The sequence below is a fragment of the Mobula hypostoma genome, chromosome 16, assembly GCF_963921235.1.
Source record: "Mobula hypostoma chromosome 16, sMobHyp1.1, whole genome shotgun sequence".
Taxonomy (NCBI): Eukaryota; Metazoa; Chordata; class Chondrichthyes; order Myliobatiformes; family Myliobatidae; genus Mobula; species Mobula hypostoma.
Genome location: NC_086112.1, coordinates 28,405,958 through 28,424,501, shown reverse-complemented (window position 1 = coordinate 28,424,501; position 18,544 = coordinate 28,405,958). Strand labels below are relative to the sequence as shown.

Genomic DNA, 18,544 nt, shown 5'->3' with positions numbered 1-18,544 from the left:
TATTCATGGTATCTACCTGCCATCTAACCATACGTCATTAATTCAACCACAGGAAAATGGCATATTACACTCTGAAGGCTAAATATCACTCTCTATTTATGAAATGGCTACTGAGTGCAGTTGACTCTGGCAGACCAGTACAGGAATTTGTGAACGAATCGCTTTTTCATTTGTCGTTTGTTTTTCCTTTATTTTAATCAAAGGTGAGGTGATCATCAAGTGGGTTAGAGGTGTTTATTTATTTAATCCTAAACTAACCACCTGTGATTTGGCAAAACCACTAATCCGGCACTGCATAGGTCCCAATCATACTGGATTTGTAGTGGTCAATGAATACTGTCATGAATATTGTCATGAATACTGAAAAGTTGAATATTGTAATAAATTTGCTAAATATACACACCGCAGTATTATACATTTAACAATTATTTACATATCTGAGCCATGAAGAATCATTGCAAAACAAGTTCAAGATAGTTCTGCAAATATTAAAACCAATTAATCATTGAGATTATTCATTTCAACATCGTCCCATTGTCAACTCATTATATCAAATCAGTTCTGTGAAATAGAGCACATTGCAATGCAGTGCATAGATAATCCTCGTACACTAGGCTATAGGTTGTACAAAATCTTCTAAACTTCTGTACGCTATTTGAACTAAGGTCAGAGTAAAAAGAATCAACCTAGTTAGTGAATATCATAACACCATTCATAAAAACGACTGACACAACAAATTCACTTTTTTACAGAAATAGCATAATCCTACAACAATATCTCTAAGATAAGATCATTTTGGAGAATATTTAAGATGCTCTTTAATAAGAAAATGTTGTTTTATTGCACATTATGATTGAGTGCCAAAGTAGTGTAGCAGTTAGCACAACATTATTACAGCTCCCGGTGTCCTGGAGTTGGAAGTTCAATTCCTCTGCCATTGTCTCTGTACGTCCACCCTATGGAAAGTGTGGGGTTTCCCCAGGTGTTCCCGTTTCCTCCCACAGTCCAAAGACATACCCAGTAGGTAAATTGGTCATTGTAACTGTTCCGTGATTAGATTAGGGTTACACACACAAAATGCAGGAGGAACTCCACAGGCCAGGCAGCATCTATGGAAAAAAGTAAAGTCGAGGTTTCGGGCCGAGACCCTTCGGCAGGACTGACTGGAGAGTAGCAGAGGTCAGAAGGGGAACAGTGAGACAGGGTTTCACTGAATTCCTGTTGAAGGGAAGATTACAACTGCAGGGTAGGCATCCCTGGAAGAGACTTTGCAGTGTAGTAATCAAATCACAAACAAGAGATGCTAGAAATCTAAGCAACACACACAAAATGCTGGAGGAACTCAGCAGGCCAGGCAACATCTCTGGAAAAAGTACAGTCGACGTTTCAGGTGTCGGCAAGAAACATCAACTGTACTTTTCTTCATAGATGCTGCTTGGCCTGTTGAATTCCTCCAACATTTTTGTGTTGCTTGGATTTCCAGCATCTGCACATTTTCTCTTGTTTTACATTAGGGTTAATCAGGATTGCGGGGTTGCTGGGGCAGCGCAACTTGAAGGGCCGGTAGGGCTTACTCCGCACTGTATTGCTAAATAAAAGAAAAATAAAATAAATGATGCTCAATTTCAATGTTAATTATTTTCTGTGCCATTATTCATAGCAAACTAAGCAAAAAGCCCTACCCATAGTGCTTTACATTTAATAAAATTATTGAGAGTATTCCAGCAAAAAAAGCGTAAGGAGACTTCACACGGAAATATAAAGAAAACTTGTTAATTATCTTCATCTTCTTGAACAACAGTTAGACTGTTAACAGAAGATATTATTAAATAGAGTTTTAGTTTTCCAATGACAACTGGAATGAAAGTTTCATTTCTATTCTTTGTTATAGAAATTAATTTGTAATGCAATAAAGTGTTCTGAACACTCAAAGAAAATTAAAGAAGGAACCACTCCAAAAAGAGTTAGAACATAGGAGACAGTTTTACATTTCCACCAGAGTCAGGACACCTACATGTCCAATCCAATGTCTATAAGCACAGACTCTCCCCAGTCTGTGTTCTTTCACTCCTCCTGTTCTCACTTTATACAAATGACTGTACCTCCATAGGCCAACCCATTAAAGTCCTAAAGTTCACAGATTTCTGTAGTTGGTCTAAGCTCTAATAGCGATATGACCTGCTTTCAAGGAGAGGTAAACCTTACTGAGGCATGGTGTGCTCGAAACAACTTGGCACTTTATGCTATCAAGTCAGTGGAAATGAGAATTGACTTCCACCAACAACTCCCTACATGCTCTCCCCACTCCCCCAGAAATTAATGATCACTGATCATTGAGAGTGTTGTGACCACCTCTATCACCGTTTGGTTTCCCACCACCTCCTCCTCCTTCTCCAAGTCCACGTTGCAGCAAGTGATACTCAATGGAGAAAATCACTAACTGTCAGCTAGACATTAAAAGGCCTGTTCATTGCCAGGGTGAAAGAGCTCAAAAATTACTGCTGACTCCATCCACCCTAGCAATCAACTATTCACCAAATTGCAATCAAGGAGATGTTACAAGTCCATTACCAGAAGGACTACCTGTAATCTTGAAGCTGCTTTCCTGTAGTTATAGTCATAGTCATACTTTATTGATCCCCGGGGAAATTGGTTTTCGTTACAGTTGCACCATAAATAATTAAATAGTAATAAAACCATAAATAATTAAATAGTAATATGTAAATTATGCCAGGAAATAAGTCCAGGACCAGCCTATTGGCTCAGGGTGTCTGACCCTCCAAGAGAGGAGTTGTAAAGTTTGATGGCCACAGGTAGGAATGACTTCCTATGACGCTCTGTGTTGCATCTCGGTGGAATGAGTCTCTGGCTAAATGTACTCCTGTGCCCACCCAGTACATTATGTAATGGATGGGAGACATTGTCCGAGATGGCATGTAAATTGGACAGCATCCTCTTTTCAGACACCACCGTCAGAGAGTCCAGTTCCATCCCCACAACATCACTGGCCTTACAAATGAGTTGGTTGATTCTGTTGGCATCTGCTACCCTCAGCCTGCTGCCCCAGCACACAAAAGCAAACATGATCGCACTGGCCACCACAGACTTGTAGAACATCCTCAGCACCGTCCAGCAGATGTTAAAGGACCTCAGTCTCCTCAGGAAATAGAGACGGCTCTGACCCTTCTTTTAGACAGCCTCAGTGTTCTTTGACCAGTCCAGTTTATTGTCAATTCGTATCCCCAGGTATTTGTAATCCTCCATGTCCACACTGACCCCCTGGATGGAAACAGGGGTCACCGGTGCCTTAGCTCTCCTCAGGTCTACCACCAGCTCCTTAGTCTTTTTCACATTAAGCTGCAGATAATTCTGCTAACACCATGTGACAAAGTTTCCTACCGTAGCCCTGTACTCAGCCTCATCTCCCTTCCTGATGCATCCAACTATGGCAGAGTCATCAGAAAACTTCTGAAGATGACAAGACTCTGTGCAGTAGTTGAAGTCCAAGGTGTAAATGGTGAAGAGAAAGGGAGACAAGACAGTCCCCTGTGGAGCCCCAGTGCTGCTGATCACTCTGTCGGACACACAGTGCTGCAAGCACACATACTGTGGTCTGCCAGTCAGGTAATCAAGAATCCATGGCACCAGGAAAGCATCCACCTGCATCGCTGTCAGCTTCTCCCCCAGCAGAGCAGGACAGATGATGTTGAACGCACTGGAGAAGTCAAAAAACATGACCCTCACAGTGCTCGCTGGCTTGTCCAGGTGGGCGTAGACACAGATCAGGAAGACGATGGCATCCTCAACTCCTAGTCGGGGCTGGTAGTGAACTGGAGGGGATCTAAGTGTGGCCTGACCATAGGCCGGAGCAGCTCCAGAACAGTCTCTTCAGGGTCTTCATGATGTGGGAGGTCAATGCCACCAGTCTGTAGTTATTGAGGCCGCTGGGGCGCGGCATCTTCGGCACAGGGATGAAGCAAGGCGTCTTCCACAGCACAGAAACCCTCCGGAGCCTCAGGCTCAGGTTGAAGACATGGCGAAGTACTCCACATAGCTGAGGGGCACAGGCTTTGAGCACCTTGGTACTGACACCATCCGGTCCTGCAGCCTTGCTTGGGTTGAGACGTTTCAGCTGTCTTCTCATCTGTTCAGCTGTGAAGCCCACCGTGGTGGTTTCATGTGGGGAAGGGGTATAGTCATGAGAGCAGGGTGGGGGATTGTGAGGAGGGGTAGGAGGGGAGAGTGGAATATGTGTTGGTTGGGGGCCGACAACAGATGACCCATGTGGGGGATGGGGATGGCTTCTGAACAAAATTCTCTCAAGTGTAATACCCTAACTGTCCCAACGCAACATCCAAATGGTCTTTCCTGCTCCCCTTGTTCTGTTGATAGCAGTCTGCTCATTTGCACTCATTTCAGTTTGATTATTGACGCTTGTGCTAATTGCTGATTGCTCATGGCTGCACTATTGTCTTTTAAATAGTTTGCTTCTATTGTGCATGTGTTATTGCTTTGTCCTGTGTTTATGCTTGGCTCTGACCCACAATCAATTCTGATAAAGTGCTTCTGAAGTATTATATTTATTTTATGTTGCTATTGTACCAACTTCATAAGTACTGCTGTACTACAATAAAATTAATAATATGTACAAATACGATCTGGACATACTGAAGGTGAAGTAACATCAACCAACCTGTGACAGGTGTAGTCTTGATTTGATTTTTCGTAGCTACATGAGCACCTCCACCAAAAACTGCAGCCCACATTTTGCTGTTAAGAGGGTGAGCTACAATATGGAAGAGCTCATTACTGGAATGTGTGCCCAAACCATGAACAAAAAGACTAAGATAAACTGCTGTCAACACCTCACAAAGCAGGACTGTTAACTTGGGCTTGTCTTCATCTCCAGCTGAATTTAAGAGCTGAGTCAGTTCTTTTATTCCTGTGAATTAGAGAATAATGGAATGAATGTTAAGATTTGTTTCATATTCAGTGATCATTTGACATTTTTTTTCTTTTGGTAGCTCTGCCAAAGTCTTTTGGTAACTTGCTTTTTAAAGAATAATATTACCAATTGAATAACTAACAGAGCCAAGAGGAATAGAGAACAAAATTTTAACATGTGTGCATTCCAAGGAAGCAAGTAAGTTGTTGTAATGAATATTCCAGAAATTAAATGGAAAAATATGGCATCAGTTTCTAACATACCCATTTCAGAATCTAAATAAAACTTGTGTAACTGCATTGAGGCATCATGAAAAATTACATGTTTAAAACATTTTTCACCAGTGAGTAAAAAGAATAGCATCAAAAATCTAAACACATAAACTACCTGGCCACTGGTCAGGAGATGTATTGGGAGTGACAGAGCCATCTAAACTTGCTGTTCTGTTTGAACGTTGCTGTGTAAACAGAAAACTCTGATAGACCATTCCAGTGAACTGGTTTGCATATAAAGAACTGTAACAGACAAAGCATGTGTTTATTTTTACAATAAAATATTAGATTACATTATTTTGCTGGTTTACAAATCATATTACGAATTAGGCAGAGGATAAAATGTAGACGAACAAACTGAGTGGAAGAGAATGAGTAACAGCGCACAAAATATTATGGAGTACTTAAAGGTGAATAAAGTATGTGTAAGAGCCATGTATCTGTTCCCTATCTGCTTTGAATTCTGTGTTGCGTGTTTATTATAGTAACTAGTCACATGAGTGGGGTGTGGTAAAAGTGAAGGGAATAAGTTATGTATTCTTGTCTATTTTGTGGCAGTTTATACCTTGGTACCGATGGAGGTCGTATCTTTTGCTGAATAATGCTTAGCTTATACTTGGGTATGCTTAAATTCACCGCTTCAAGATTGTAAGTTTGCTAATGCTAATAAAAGATGGAATAAAGGATTCGAATTTAGGAGCAATCATTGGAGCTGGGGGCATGTCATGCAAGTCTAACAAATCTACAGGTTCGCAGTTCTGGTTTGTATTGCCGCAACAGTGGGGGAAACAAAACGTTAAACAAAAATGTTATTTATAATTGTCTTATCATTTAATTTGATAGAGAGCAGCACAAAAATGTATGTACAGGGTTATTGAAAGTGGAGTGTATGTGAGAGGAACAGAAAAATGTTCATGTAGAAAAATTGCTGGCAGATCAGCAAACAAGATTAGCATTACATACTGAATTAAAGTAGGTACCATAAAAGAAAAAAAAATACAAGACAGAATTAAATGTGTGAATGATGTAATTTTTGTGATAAACAAAGTGGAGCTGGGGAGAGGTGCATAGTTAAAGAAATACTGAATGAGTTCAAGCACAAGAGATGCAATGAAACATATGAAGAGGTCACATCATGGGACAAGGCAAGAAAGGTTCTGAGGGGTGGAAATGGTGGGATAGAAGATCAGGAAAAGAGGCAATAAGATTAAGACAGGGAAACAGAAGTAACTGATAGAAAGAAGAATCATAAATTTGGTTTATACTTGCAACCTGGTATGTTTTATCAAAAGGAAGGTAAATATCAACTTCCATTATGCTGAATATGAAGAAATCACAAATAAAACAAAATTCTGGCACAATAATTAGTGTTGATATTATATGGCTCTTATGAACTGGGTTCAATCTTTAACATTGCATGTTGTCTGTGTGGAGTTTGCATATTTACCTTGTGAACAAGTGGGCTTCCCATAGCTTCTTTGGTTTCCTCCCACATCCCAAAGGTGTGCTGGTAGGCTTACCTGTTAGTATAAATTGCTCCAAGTGACATTGGTGGCAGAAGAATTGGGGTGAGGAGGAGGGATTTGCTGGCTGATGGGTATGCAAGTCTCAACAGGTTGCACAGATAAGTGACGGAATGGAAATGGTGGTGGGAAGGAAAAATATGGTAACAAAATAAAAATGATAGAGGGATATGATGGGAAACTGAATTTGACAACAGTGTTGTTACAGGACACACAACATAACTGCAGAAGCAGCAGTTAAAGCAATATACACATTATTTGAATTGTAAGAGAAGGAACAAAAATAAAACAATAAGGGAAGCTCAAGGTTCTTAATTTTGTTCAGAGCAATCACTTGTTTAAAACGTCTGGAAGAAATCAATGTAAATCTTCTTGAATAGAATTAAATGCAAACCTAGATTAGCTTAAATATAAATTTTACTTGGGATAATGCTTCAATTAATTAAGCAAATAAAGCTGGATCAAACAAGAGAAGATCTGCAGATGCTGGAAATCCAAGCAACACACACAAAACTCAGCAGGCTAGGCAGCATCTATGAAAAAGAGTGCAGTTGATATTTCAGGCTGAGACCCTTCATCAGAACCCAATGGCCTGCCTGGCATGCTGAGCTCCTTCAGCATTTTGTGGGTATAACAATACTGGAAGTTCAAATTCATTGTTAATGCTCGATCAACTGAAATAGAATGCATGGTGCACAACTTTAGGCTGCAGTCTAATACAGCCTTCAAGTCAGATGTAGTTTTTCAATGCCTGAGGCTGTGGATACCAAACAACACCTGATGTTAACAATGAAACTACAATTCTTTTTTCCACAAAGAGGGGAAAAAATCATTGACAAGGTACAAAGGTTTAACTCAATACACTGTGTTTATACTTACCTATTACTGTGGCCATCACAAAGACACTGGTAGAGACATGCTGACAGTGAAGCAGCAATAGTGTGCAATACATGGATCTGAAAAATTAAAGAAGTTTAGTATTGACTTGACAAAACAGCAATGCACACACTATTAACACATAATACTAAAACAAAGTAGAAAACCACTATACACGGGGGCTCGTTAGGAGAGACAGTTACTTCAACAGTTTCTAGTGATATGATTAAGAACATAAAATGTGTTTCATTTATATTTTGTACACATTACAGTACACTGACCTATGTAGGAAAGTAATGAGAGCAATAAACCTATCATTAAGACTTCAACCAAGTTATCCAAAATTGAAATGGTAGTAGGTAATTGAAGAGCAAGGAAAACAGTTGCACAGAAAGGCTTCGTATTTGTTTTATGTCATTTTGAAAATTAAGTTGCATAATGTTTAGAAGATGTGCAAGTCTCATCAATAGAACAGATACAATGGAAATGAAGAAACTGAGAAAATGGAATGCAGTCCTTAAAGGAAGAAAGATGGGAGGAAATGAAATTGAGATAACAATAGCAGACATCCTATCGCTCCCGGAAGTTCTGGGAGTCTCCCGCATATCTATAGTGGCTCCCTGACACCCGGAAATTATATACAATATCCCGGAAATAGATTTTTTTTGTGAGGGAGAGGGAGAACGAGAGCGAGCACCCTGATTGGTCTCTCTTCGTGCTAGGAGTGGTTCCCAACTACCGGGCCGCAAGGAAACGATATGATTTGGCGATATGAGTCAGCGCACCTTTCCTCATTCCCTGTCACGCACTGTTGAATTTGAATGCACGCGAGGTTATCGGTGACCCAAGACGTGCAAAGGAATGGGTCAGTGACCCATTTGTGAATGTCCCCGGTGAATCATCCATGTCAGCACGGGAAAAAGATCAACTCCTCGAGCTTGCACAGACGGCAGGCTGAAAAGTATGTTTGACATAACATCTCTGCCGGCATTCTGGATCAAAGTCAAGGCTAAGTATCCTGAGATAGCCACGAAAGCACTGAAAACGTTGCTTCCATTTCCAACATATTTCTGCAAAGCAGCGTTTTTTTGCAATGAATACAACGAAAACTAAATTGTGGAATAGACTGGACATAATGAACCCCCTTCAAGTATCGCTGTCTCCCATCACTCCTTGATGGGACCATGTTGTCGCAGGAAAACAAGCCCAGGGCTCCCACTGATTCAGCGATATTGGTGTGTTGCAAGGATTTTATATGTTCATATGAGGAAAATATGCGCTGTGTGTTTAATACCCAAACGTTACTTAAAATGTTATGATGCTATTGACTTATAAGTGACTTATAATTCAGTGGTCCCCAACCTCCGAGCCGCAAAGAATACAGCGGTAGCCAGAACACACCCAGCACATCTTTAAGAAAAAAGCCGAAATAAACAAGCTAATTAACTAGGTGCCGCCCGGCATGTAAATGTCAGCCCAGATCAGAGGTGATTGCCGATTGCGTCGCTTCTGATCTGGGCCGATATTTACATGCCGGGCCGCACCTAATCAATTAGCTTGTTTATTTCGGCTTTTTTCTTAAAGATGTGCTGGGTGTTTTCTGGCTACCGCTGCATTCTTCGCGGCCCGGAGGTTTGGGACCACTGTTATAATTGACTTATCACTATATTCATGCAAGGAAAATATGCGCTGTGTGTTTAATAATAAATTTGTTAGATAAACCCCTTTAGAAATGAAATTGAGTGTATTAGCTACTTATAAGTGACTTACAGTTGATGTATCACCTATATTCCTGTCACGTTTAACACCACCCCACCCCACCCCCGGGGTCGGCTGGTCCACAAGAATGTTGTCAATATTAAACCGGTCCGCCGTACCCCTGATTTAAACTATCTGGCTAGCTGCTAAGGAGCTATGCTATTGATGCCCTACGTAATGAGGTCAAACTCCCTGTAGACTTGCTTAAAGTTGTAATAGAATAAATATGATAATATAACATATTTTAATGTCACATTTGCCGCATATACCCAACTTGGTTTACAGATTAGACAAAATCTCTGAACAAAGTATTACATACACCCTTGGAGGTCGACGGGGGGAGGGATATGGGGTTGCAGGGAGGCGGGGGTGCTACCTCCCTGTAATGAGTTTTTGCAGGGTGGGATGTCTGCAATAGGGCTCTATGGTTTTCTCTTGGTTGTTATCTATCTCCTGAAGGGGAGACAGAGAGACTCAGAAAGGAATGAGACAGAGAAAGGCCATATGAAGATGAAGCCAGTTCAAAGCAAATTAGCAGCACATGAGCAATTGGCTTAATAACCATTGATAATAACAGTGGCTAAACAATCACTTATATCATTACAGATCATATAACATGCAACTAAAGATACTTACTGAACTGGGCAGAAAATGCAAGTGACAAGAAAAAAATGAGCTAAGGTACATTTGGTAGAGAATCTCAGAAAAATATTACCCTAATCTTTTGTTTTTAAGATTATGATGTACAAATAAACTCAAGTTGTCTTGTGTGCAATGAAGCAGACAAATTTTATAATTAACTTTGTATTTAAAATAATTTCTTTGCAAAATTTATTTTGATCTGTGAAAATTGTTAACAAATGCCATCTGCTGGATTTTAAAATGCAATACAGGGGAATTAAAAGTTGGCCATTAAACAAACTTCACTTTCAGGACATTTCACCAAGGACATTTTTCTTCAAATGATTCCTTTTGAAGCGCATCTGCAGTTAATCTACAAAGAATTGCACTAGCAAATGAGATGGCTGAGAAAAGTAACATGTTCTTAGAGATGATGGAGGGATTAATATTCATCTATCACCTGAAGAACTCTTTTCTCTTTTCAAATTGAAATATGGGACTTTAAAAAAAGTCTTCCCAGTTCATCAGTACTGACAGTCTAATACGTCATCCAATAGTCTCCCTCTCCAACAACACAGCAATTCCAATTACACCACTGTAATGAGAAGATCATGTCCTACATTATGCACTACTAAATACAGACAGTCAAATGGTAAGCACAGATGACTACTGATGATGTCAAAGTTGCTAAGACAGATCTTTATAACTGGTAAAAATAAAAAAAGTTTCAACTTATTTTTTTAAAGAAGTAAATTGATGTCCATAACATTTACATGTAAATACCTCAACTCAATGTGGTTTCAATTAGCTGAAGTAGTAGGACATTTATCAAAATATCCTACATACAGCAGGCAGTTTTGAGCAGTTGATATATTTGAACACTCTTGGTTTTCCAAGATCAAGATATTCTTTCAGGTTAATTTGTGACAGGAACCAGACTTAATTTAGCAAAGTAAAATGGGGATTTTACAAAGCCATTTACTGTAACGCTTCAAAGTAAATTTCGAAATAAAATTTAGCAAACCTTTCAACGTATCCCAGTTTCAACTTATTCTAATTTTTAAAAAATTACTAGTATTTGAACTTCCTTTCTAATCTAAATTGCAAGAATCAAAAAGGAGTTTAAGATACATCAGCAGTAATAGGGAAAAACTTCATAATTTCTAACAACTATAAATTCAGCATCCTTGTGTGGCTGGAACCATAATAAAAAGTATCCTTAATTTTAAAGAAAATGTGCTTGGTGAAATGTTTAAAAACTACATCAACTATAACCAACTGTAGATTGTCATTAACTTGCCTGCAGCTTGTCCCTTAGGTAAAATTCCTTGAATATTAAATTTCTGTGATACACAAACAAATATGCAGAAACATCAAAACTAAATCAATGTCAGAATTTGCCGATTTTGTTGCCAACTTGAGAACACCAAATGCATGTTTTAACTATATCACAATTTTGTTACCTGTTATTTATATTTTTCAATTTTAATGAAATATTATATAACACTAACCTGGTTATTCTTGATGTCTGGATGGGGAGGTGAATCAAATTCCACAATGGTATGCACAATATCATGAGTAAGGTTGCTCAGATGGAGTCTGGGATTTGCCACGACTATTTTAGCACTTGCAGTGCAGGCAAACAGGAGGGGTATTGATGCAAGTTGAAGCAAAGGACTAGTCATTTGTTCCAATGAATGCTCCTAAATCAGAAATATTGATATACATGTTTACCATTAATACACTGCAAAAATATATACATCTTAAATGCTTGTCACTCATGAATAAGTTACATGGTGGATCTTCAGCCAAAAAAATCTTTTGCCTACTTTGCAAACTTTACACATTATTCTCAGTCCTAACCTCATTCCTAGCATGTTTTCAAAGAAAGTCAGCCTGGAAAAAAATAACTATGCAATCTTTTTGTACAAATACTGAATAAGCTGTTCATCTGCTCAGAGTGCTGGAAGGATTTTTTAGATGCAGAAAACCAGCCGAATCTGGACTACAAGGCATAAAGTGGCATACTGGCATTTTGTTGGGACCTGGGCTAACACTACACGAAATAAATCTATATTCAAACAAACTTTAGTCTTTCACTGTCAGTTAGACATAGATCTGGATGCACTGAGAAAACTGACACATGAACACACCAATTCAGACCAAGGTCATCAATAGATCTTTTATTAAGGCAGTCATTGCTGGAATAATTAAATATAAACTCTTCAATAGCTTTAATTACATACATACCATAGTGGTAGGCAAATGTCTGGATTTACAACCAACTGGCTTCATAAATTCTCCTTCAAACCAAATCACAGAATTGTAAACACTGACCCCAATGAACTAACTATGGTATGATATATTGCAATGCACTTTTAAAAGGATGTTTCCTTGAATTGGGATCTGCCACAATGGAATTTAATTAAAGAAACATAAATTTAAATGGAATTTAGTAGAACCACTCTCACATTGGTTTTCTCCCTTGAACACTATTCAAATAGGCATAAACCTAAACAATAGTCATCAACAATAACCTTTCCCTTTTGAATTAACACGATACTTGACTACATTTTGCATGCCAAATGAAATGCTCACATAGTTAAAATTCATGCATGGCTTTATGATTACTTAGATCTTGATAAAATCACAACAATCTTTATTAACAAAGCTATCTGAATATAGACTTGTGGGAAATGGCAGCAAATATAAATCACATATGAAAAGTGTTCCATATGTTAACATTTCTGTGAATTGACAAGAAGATTCCAATTCATGGTCAGTTTCACATTATTTCAAATGCTCTTGAAATTTTGACATTATGTTATCAGTCCTCAAGAGCCTCAGAACTCACACCACCTGGTTAGGAACAGTTATTATCCCTCAACCATCAGGCTCTGGAACCAAAGTGGTAAGTTCACTTGCCCCATCATTGAAATGATTCCACAACCAATAGACTCACTTTCAAAGACTTTTCATCTTATGTTCTTGATATTTATTTCATATTTATTTACTATTCTCTCTTTCTTTTGCATTTACACAATTTGTTGTCTTTTGTACACTGGTGAATGCCCATGTTGGTGCAGTCTTTTATTGATTCTATTATGGATTTATTGGATATACCAGCAAGAAAATGAATCTCAAGGTTATATATGGAGACATACATGTAATTTGATAATAAATTTACTTTGAACTTTGATGTAATAAGAACTGCTGAAATACATAGTGTCGTAAGAGCCAATGTTTAGATTAAAATAATTAGGAGTTTGAGCATTTAATATTTGCTTTAGTTATGCTAACCAAATAAAACACTAGAAAGAGCAACAAATTCCATCACCAATTCAATAAAAATATTACACCAGGGCACAAGAAAATTAGTGCAAGCTTAATTCAAACGTATGAAAATTACCTGCTGAGATTCTTGCAAAAGAAGAATCAACTCCATCCTGACTGATGCCAAACCTCCACCATGTGATCCATGAAGACTACAATAACTGAGAAACATCCTTAGAAGAGGCTGGTTTTGCCGAAGCCACAACCTCCTTCTCTGCAAATACTCTTGGTGGTGCAATGTTTTTTGTTGGTCAATATCTCCATCTTCTACCTGTTCTCCGTTGGGTAATTCATCCCAGACACTTTCAGAATTATCTTTTCTATTTTCTATGATAACATTGTAATTACATGTTTTCTGCAGTGCTATAATTTCTCTCTCAAGCCAATTATACAACTGGTAGCGAAGTTTTCCACCATCTACCTCATAGCCAGTAGAGAGAGTACGCAGCTCTGATGTAAGTATTTTCAAGCATGCTCCAAATTTCAACTGTGCTGCTATAACATCTTCTGATGGACTTAAAAATTCATCAGTTAAACTTGAGAAATTTGCACTGGAGGATTTTTTCTCTTCTACCTTCTCAACAATAGGGCTAGGTGGATGTATTTCCTTCATCGAAAGACCAAATTCCTCCTGGTCATCTTCCTTATCACTATCCCATTTTAATTCCAATGGTTGATCTTCAATGACTATAGAGGACTGGCTCCAATCAAAACTAAGAGATGAACTAGATTGCCCATTTGACACCCAGACAGAAGCACCTTTGATTGCAAAACCATTTACTGTTGGTGAAGACGAATCAAAATTCAAATGTGTAGATTCTGTTTCTTCTAATAAGGAAATAGCAGCCAAATGAGAACCTCCTTTATTTTGTGAAATCTTTGACTTCATATTAACAACTGGCATTTTAGACAGGACTTCAAGAGCTAACATTGGACAGCCAGCTTTAAAATGGGCATTTGCAGTTGCAAAGAATAGTCTTCTTTCAGCTAGACTGATTTTATCTGCCAGGCCACTTTCCACAGTTAAGCCCATTTGTGATACCATCTTCTCTGATGAAGCAAAATATCGTCGCAACAAAAGAGGGTGCGTCCGCAAATAATTGTAGAAATTAAATACTCCTGGATTGCATGAACCTGATTTACTGCATTCTAAAGAGAAATTGCAAAGAGATTTTCATTTGTTTTTAATCAGAATTTAATGCAAAGTCTATCATTTTAATTCAGTTCAACATAATCAATACTTATTGACATTTAAATGAAAATGTTTGCAGATGCTGGTAATCTGATACAGAAACAGAAAATTCCAGAAATTTTCTTTAGACCAGGCAGCACCTGTGCAGAGAAAAACAAAAATAAATTTTCAAGTCACTGGTCTTTTATCAATAGTAGAAAAAGTTAGGAAACAGGCATGTTGTAAGTTGCAGAGAAGGGGAAGGACTGGAAAGAACTAAGGGCATATTTGCCAGTGAGTGGGGATCTCATACAAAGGGGAATCCCAGACCAAGAAACATTCTAGAAAAAGGGGCTAGAAGTAAAATGGTCAAAGGATGCAAGAAACAAGAAGAAACAAGGCACTCAATTTGGTGATCAACCATGATCACACAGTGGCAGAGCAGAAAGGAAATGCTGAATGATCTACTGTAATTGCTATTTGCTACAAAAATATGGATAGGATCCTACTAGGTATGATATTGAACGAAATGACTAACATTCACCCCTAACATTGATGTACATTCTCAATTTTTGTGTGTGCAATGTGAAACAACTAATGGGATTTACTGAGGGATTCTGAAAAATTTTGTTAACTTTATTAAAAGTGTTTTAAAAATAAATATTTATTTCAAACAGTTTTAAGATGTTTTCCCTATGACTTGGGGTCAACCATGGCTGGTACATTCCATCTGTCAGGGAGATATGCAAATCAGTACATAATGACATGGAGACGAGCTGCAGCACATGTAGCAGGCTGCCCCTCCCCACTCAGCTGATGAATCTAAAGAAACGGCAGAGAGTGATGCAGTTTGGCACCAGCGATGTCACAGCAGTTGCCAGTTGGCATTGAACTCAACATAGTACTGACTCAGGGAATCCAGCTCCGGGATTTACTCCCGAAGCCTTCCCCATGAATGAGTATAATCACAAGGCAGCAAAGGTATGAGATCAGAGCTTTCCTTCTCCTAGATGAGTTGCCAACCACGGCTGATGAGCGCCATCTACCTGAAGCCACTGCTTTTAAGGCAACAGTAGGCCTTAACCCCTTCTTCCTTCCTCCGAGCTTAGTAGCTAAGCCACACATGAAGGCCAGGAGCTGGATTTGGTTGTCAATGGCTATTTGAGGTGCATGCCGTTGAGAGTATTTAATAGGTGGTAGGAACTTATCCCCACTGCCACCACTGGCTATAACAACCTTAAGAAACCTTTTCCAATGTGTCATATGTTTAAAGATCACTGAAATCAAACACAGCCAAAGTAAAGGCTCGTGCTAGCCAACAAGTTGTCCAGCACTGACAGGGATATTTCAGGGTGGGACCTCTTTGGTGTATCATCCAAGACCTGAACTCTGCCCAACTCACACTACAGGACTCCAAGTTGCAGAGGAACAATGGTTAAAGCCCTATACATCCCGCAGGGTGAATGGAGGTATGGGGGGGGGGGGGTAATGATTGCAGTAGGAAGACTGGCACAGAGTAACCTAGAACAAAATATCACTGCTTGACACATGTAATATTGTGTTTGTGCATAAACAGCAGTTGAGTGATATTAACCTACTACAAAACATCTTGTATCTCTTACTCTCTGGTTCAATCAGTCCAAAAACAATGTTAAAGATACCTGAACAAAGGAGTTTTACTATCATTGTAAAATAATATTAAATTTACAACAACATATCAGCATTAACAGACTGATCATTCTAGTGTCATAGGCCTAATGGCCTATAAAAAAAATCTTCATGTCCTGTCCCACACTCAACAAGCCATTTATTCAACACTTCTTGGCAAGTGTTAACTGACATATAAACTTTCTTGTTGAACATCTTACACAAAATTTCATGTGTAAAAGAACAAAAAACAGAAAACTTCGCAATACATATTTTCTCAATTCAATTTTTATTACCTGTTGCTCCATTGGAATCATTTTCTCTCGTTCCTTCTTCCAATAGAGTATTCAGAGAGTTTGTGTAATCTTCCAGTATCCAATAAGCCATGCTTCTCAATACAGGATCAGAATTTCTGAGAGAGAGGTTAAAGTCTTTGTTCTTTTTATCAAAGCCCAGGATCCTTTCTATAAGTATAGACTTGTAAGTGGATGACACTTCAAATTCTGATTCATACAATCGTGCAATTACGAGGGCTAACTGAACGTCATGAAGTCTTTCAAGACACACCTTACAAATAAAGCAGAAATAGCATAATGAGTGACATTTTCACATTTTTAATGCAATTTCATTTGATTATGATACTCTATGATTGCACATGGTCATCCAGTCTCCTGAGGCCAATGTGAGCGCATCCTTCAGGAGGGTGAACCGACCGAAAGCATCCAGCCCAGATAGGGTACCTGGCTGACGACTTAAGACTTGTGCTATTCCACTGGGTGGTGTATTCACCGATATCATTAACCTCTCACTCCAGCAGTCTGAGGTACCCACCTGCTTCAAGCAGACTTAAATTATATTGGTTCTCAAGAAGAACATGTTAACCTGCCTAAATGACTACCGTCCAGTAGCATTTAAATCCATTGTGATGAAGTGCTTTGAGAAGTTAGTGATGAAGCACATCAACTCCTGTCTGAGGAGCGACGTCGATCCACTCTAATTTGCCTACAGTCACAACACGTCAACAGCAGATGCTCCCTGTGCCATTGGCTGAACACAAGCCCAAAGCATGATCAATCCACCCCCGTGCTTAACAGTTGGAGAGGTGTTCTTTTCATGAAATTCTGCACCCTTTTTTCTCCAAACATACCTTTGCTCATTGTGGCCAAAAAGTTCTATTTTAACTTCATCAGTCCACAGGACTTGTTTCCAAAATGCATCAGGCTTGTTTAGGTGTTCCTTTACAAACTTCTGACGCTGAATTTTGTGGTGAGGACGCAGGAAAGGTTTTCTTCTGAGGACTCTTCCATGAAGGTCATATTTGTGTAGGTGTCGCTGCACAGTAGAACAGTGAACCACCACTCCAGAGTCTGCTAAGTCTTCCTGAAGGTCTTTTGTAGTCAGACGGGGGTTTTGATTTGCCTCTCTAGCAATCCTATGAGCAGTTCTCTCGGAAAGTTTTCTTGGTCTTCCAGACCTCAACTTGACCTCCACTGTTCCTGTTAACTGTCATTTCTTAATTACATTACAAACCGAGGAAATGGCTACCTGAAAATGCTTTGCTATCTTCTTATAGCCTTCTCCTTTGTGGACATCATTTATTTTAATTTTCAGAGTGCTAGGCAGTTGCTTAGAGGAGCCCATGGCTGCTGATTGCTGGGACAAGGTTTGAGGAGTCAGGGTATTTAGAAAGCTTTGAAATTTGCATCACCTGGCCTTTTCTAATGAAGACTGTGAACAAGCCATAGCCCTAACAAGCTAATTAAGGTCTGAGACTTTGGTAAAAGTTATCTGAGGGCTCAAATCTCTTGGGGTGCCCAAACTCTAGCATGGTGCTCCTTTCTTTTTTTTCCCATTCTAAAATTGTACAAAACAAAAATAATACACTAATCTTGTTTAAAATGTTGAAAATAATGTTTCATCTTTAACTTTATGACTTTTGGAGATCAGTTCACCTTCTACTCACTTAACTATTCACAGTAACAGAAATTTTGACCAGGGTGCCCAAACTGTTGCACGCCACTGTATGAGAGAAATTGAGAATCTGGCTGAAAGGTGTCACAACAAGCTATCACTCAATGTCAGCAAAACCAAAGAGCTTATTACTGATTACAGGAGGAGGAAACCTGAGATCCATGAGCTGTCTTCATCACGATATCAGAAGTGGAGTGGACAGAAGCAGCAACTTTAAATTCCTTGGTGTTATCACTTCAGAGGATCTGTCCTTGGACCAACATATAACTGCCATTACAATGAAGGCATGACAGTGCCTCCATTTCTTAGGAGTCTGTGCAGATTTGGCATGTCATCCAAAACACTGACAAACACCTATATATGCATGGTGGAGAATATACAATTTGCATCGTCGCCTAGTATGGGAATACCAATTCCCTTGAATGGG

At 39.0% G+C, this 18,544-nt stretch overlaps 1 protein-coding gene across 6 annotated transcripts in view; it reads right to left on the bottom strand.

The window, feature by feature from the left end:
* dmxl1 (Dmx-like 1) overlaps positions 1 to 18,544 on the bottom strand; it is a 201,695-nt gene that overhangs the window by 70,287 nt on the left and 112,864 nt on the right. For all 6 annotated transcript variants that reach the window (XM_063068695.1, XM_063068698.1, XM_063068696.1 and 3 more), the window contains 6 exons: positions 16,443 to 16,713; positions 13,405 to 14,477; positions 11,507 to 11,698; positions 7,620 to 7,696; positions 5,333 to 5,460; positions 4,694 to 4,942 (listed from right to left, as the gene is read on the bottom strand). In XM_063068695.1, the coding sequence (XP_062924765.1) occupies positions 4,694 to 4,942; positions 5,333 to 5,460; positions 7,620 to 7,696; positions 11,507 to 11,698; positions 13,405 to 14,477; positions 16,443 to 16,713 (1,990 nt within the window). The remainder of the gene's footprint in view (positions 1 to 4,693; positions 4,943 to 5,332; positions 5,461 to 7,619; positions 7,697 to 11,506; positions 11,699 to 13,404; positions 14,478 to 16,442; positions 16,714 to 18,544) is intronic.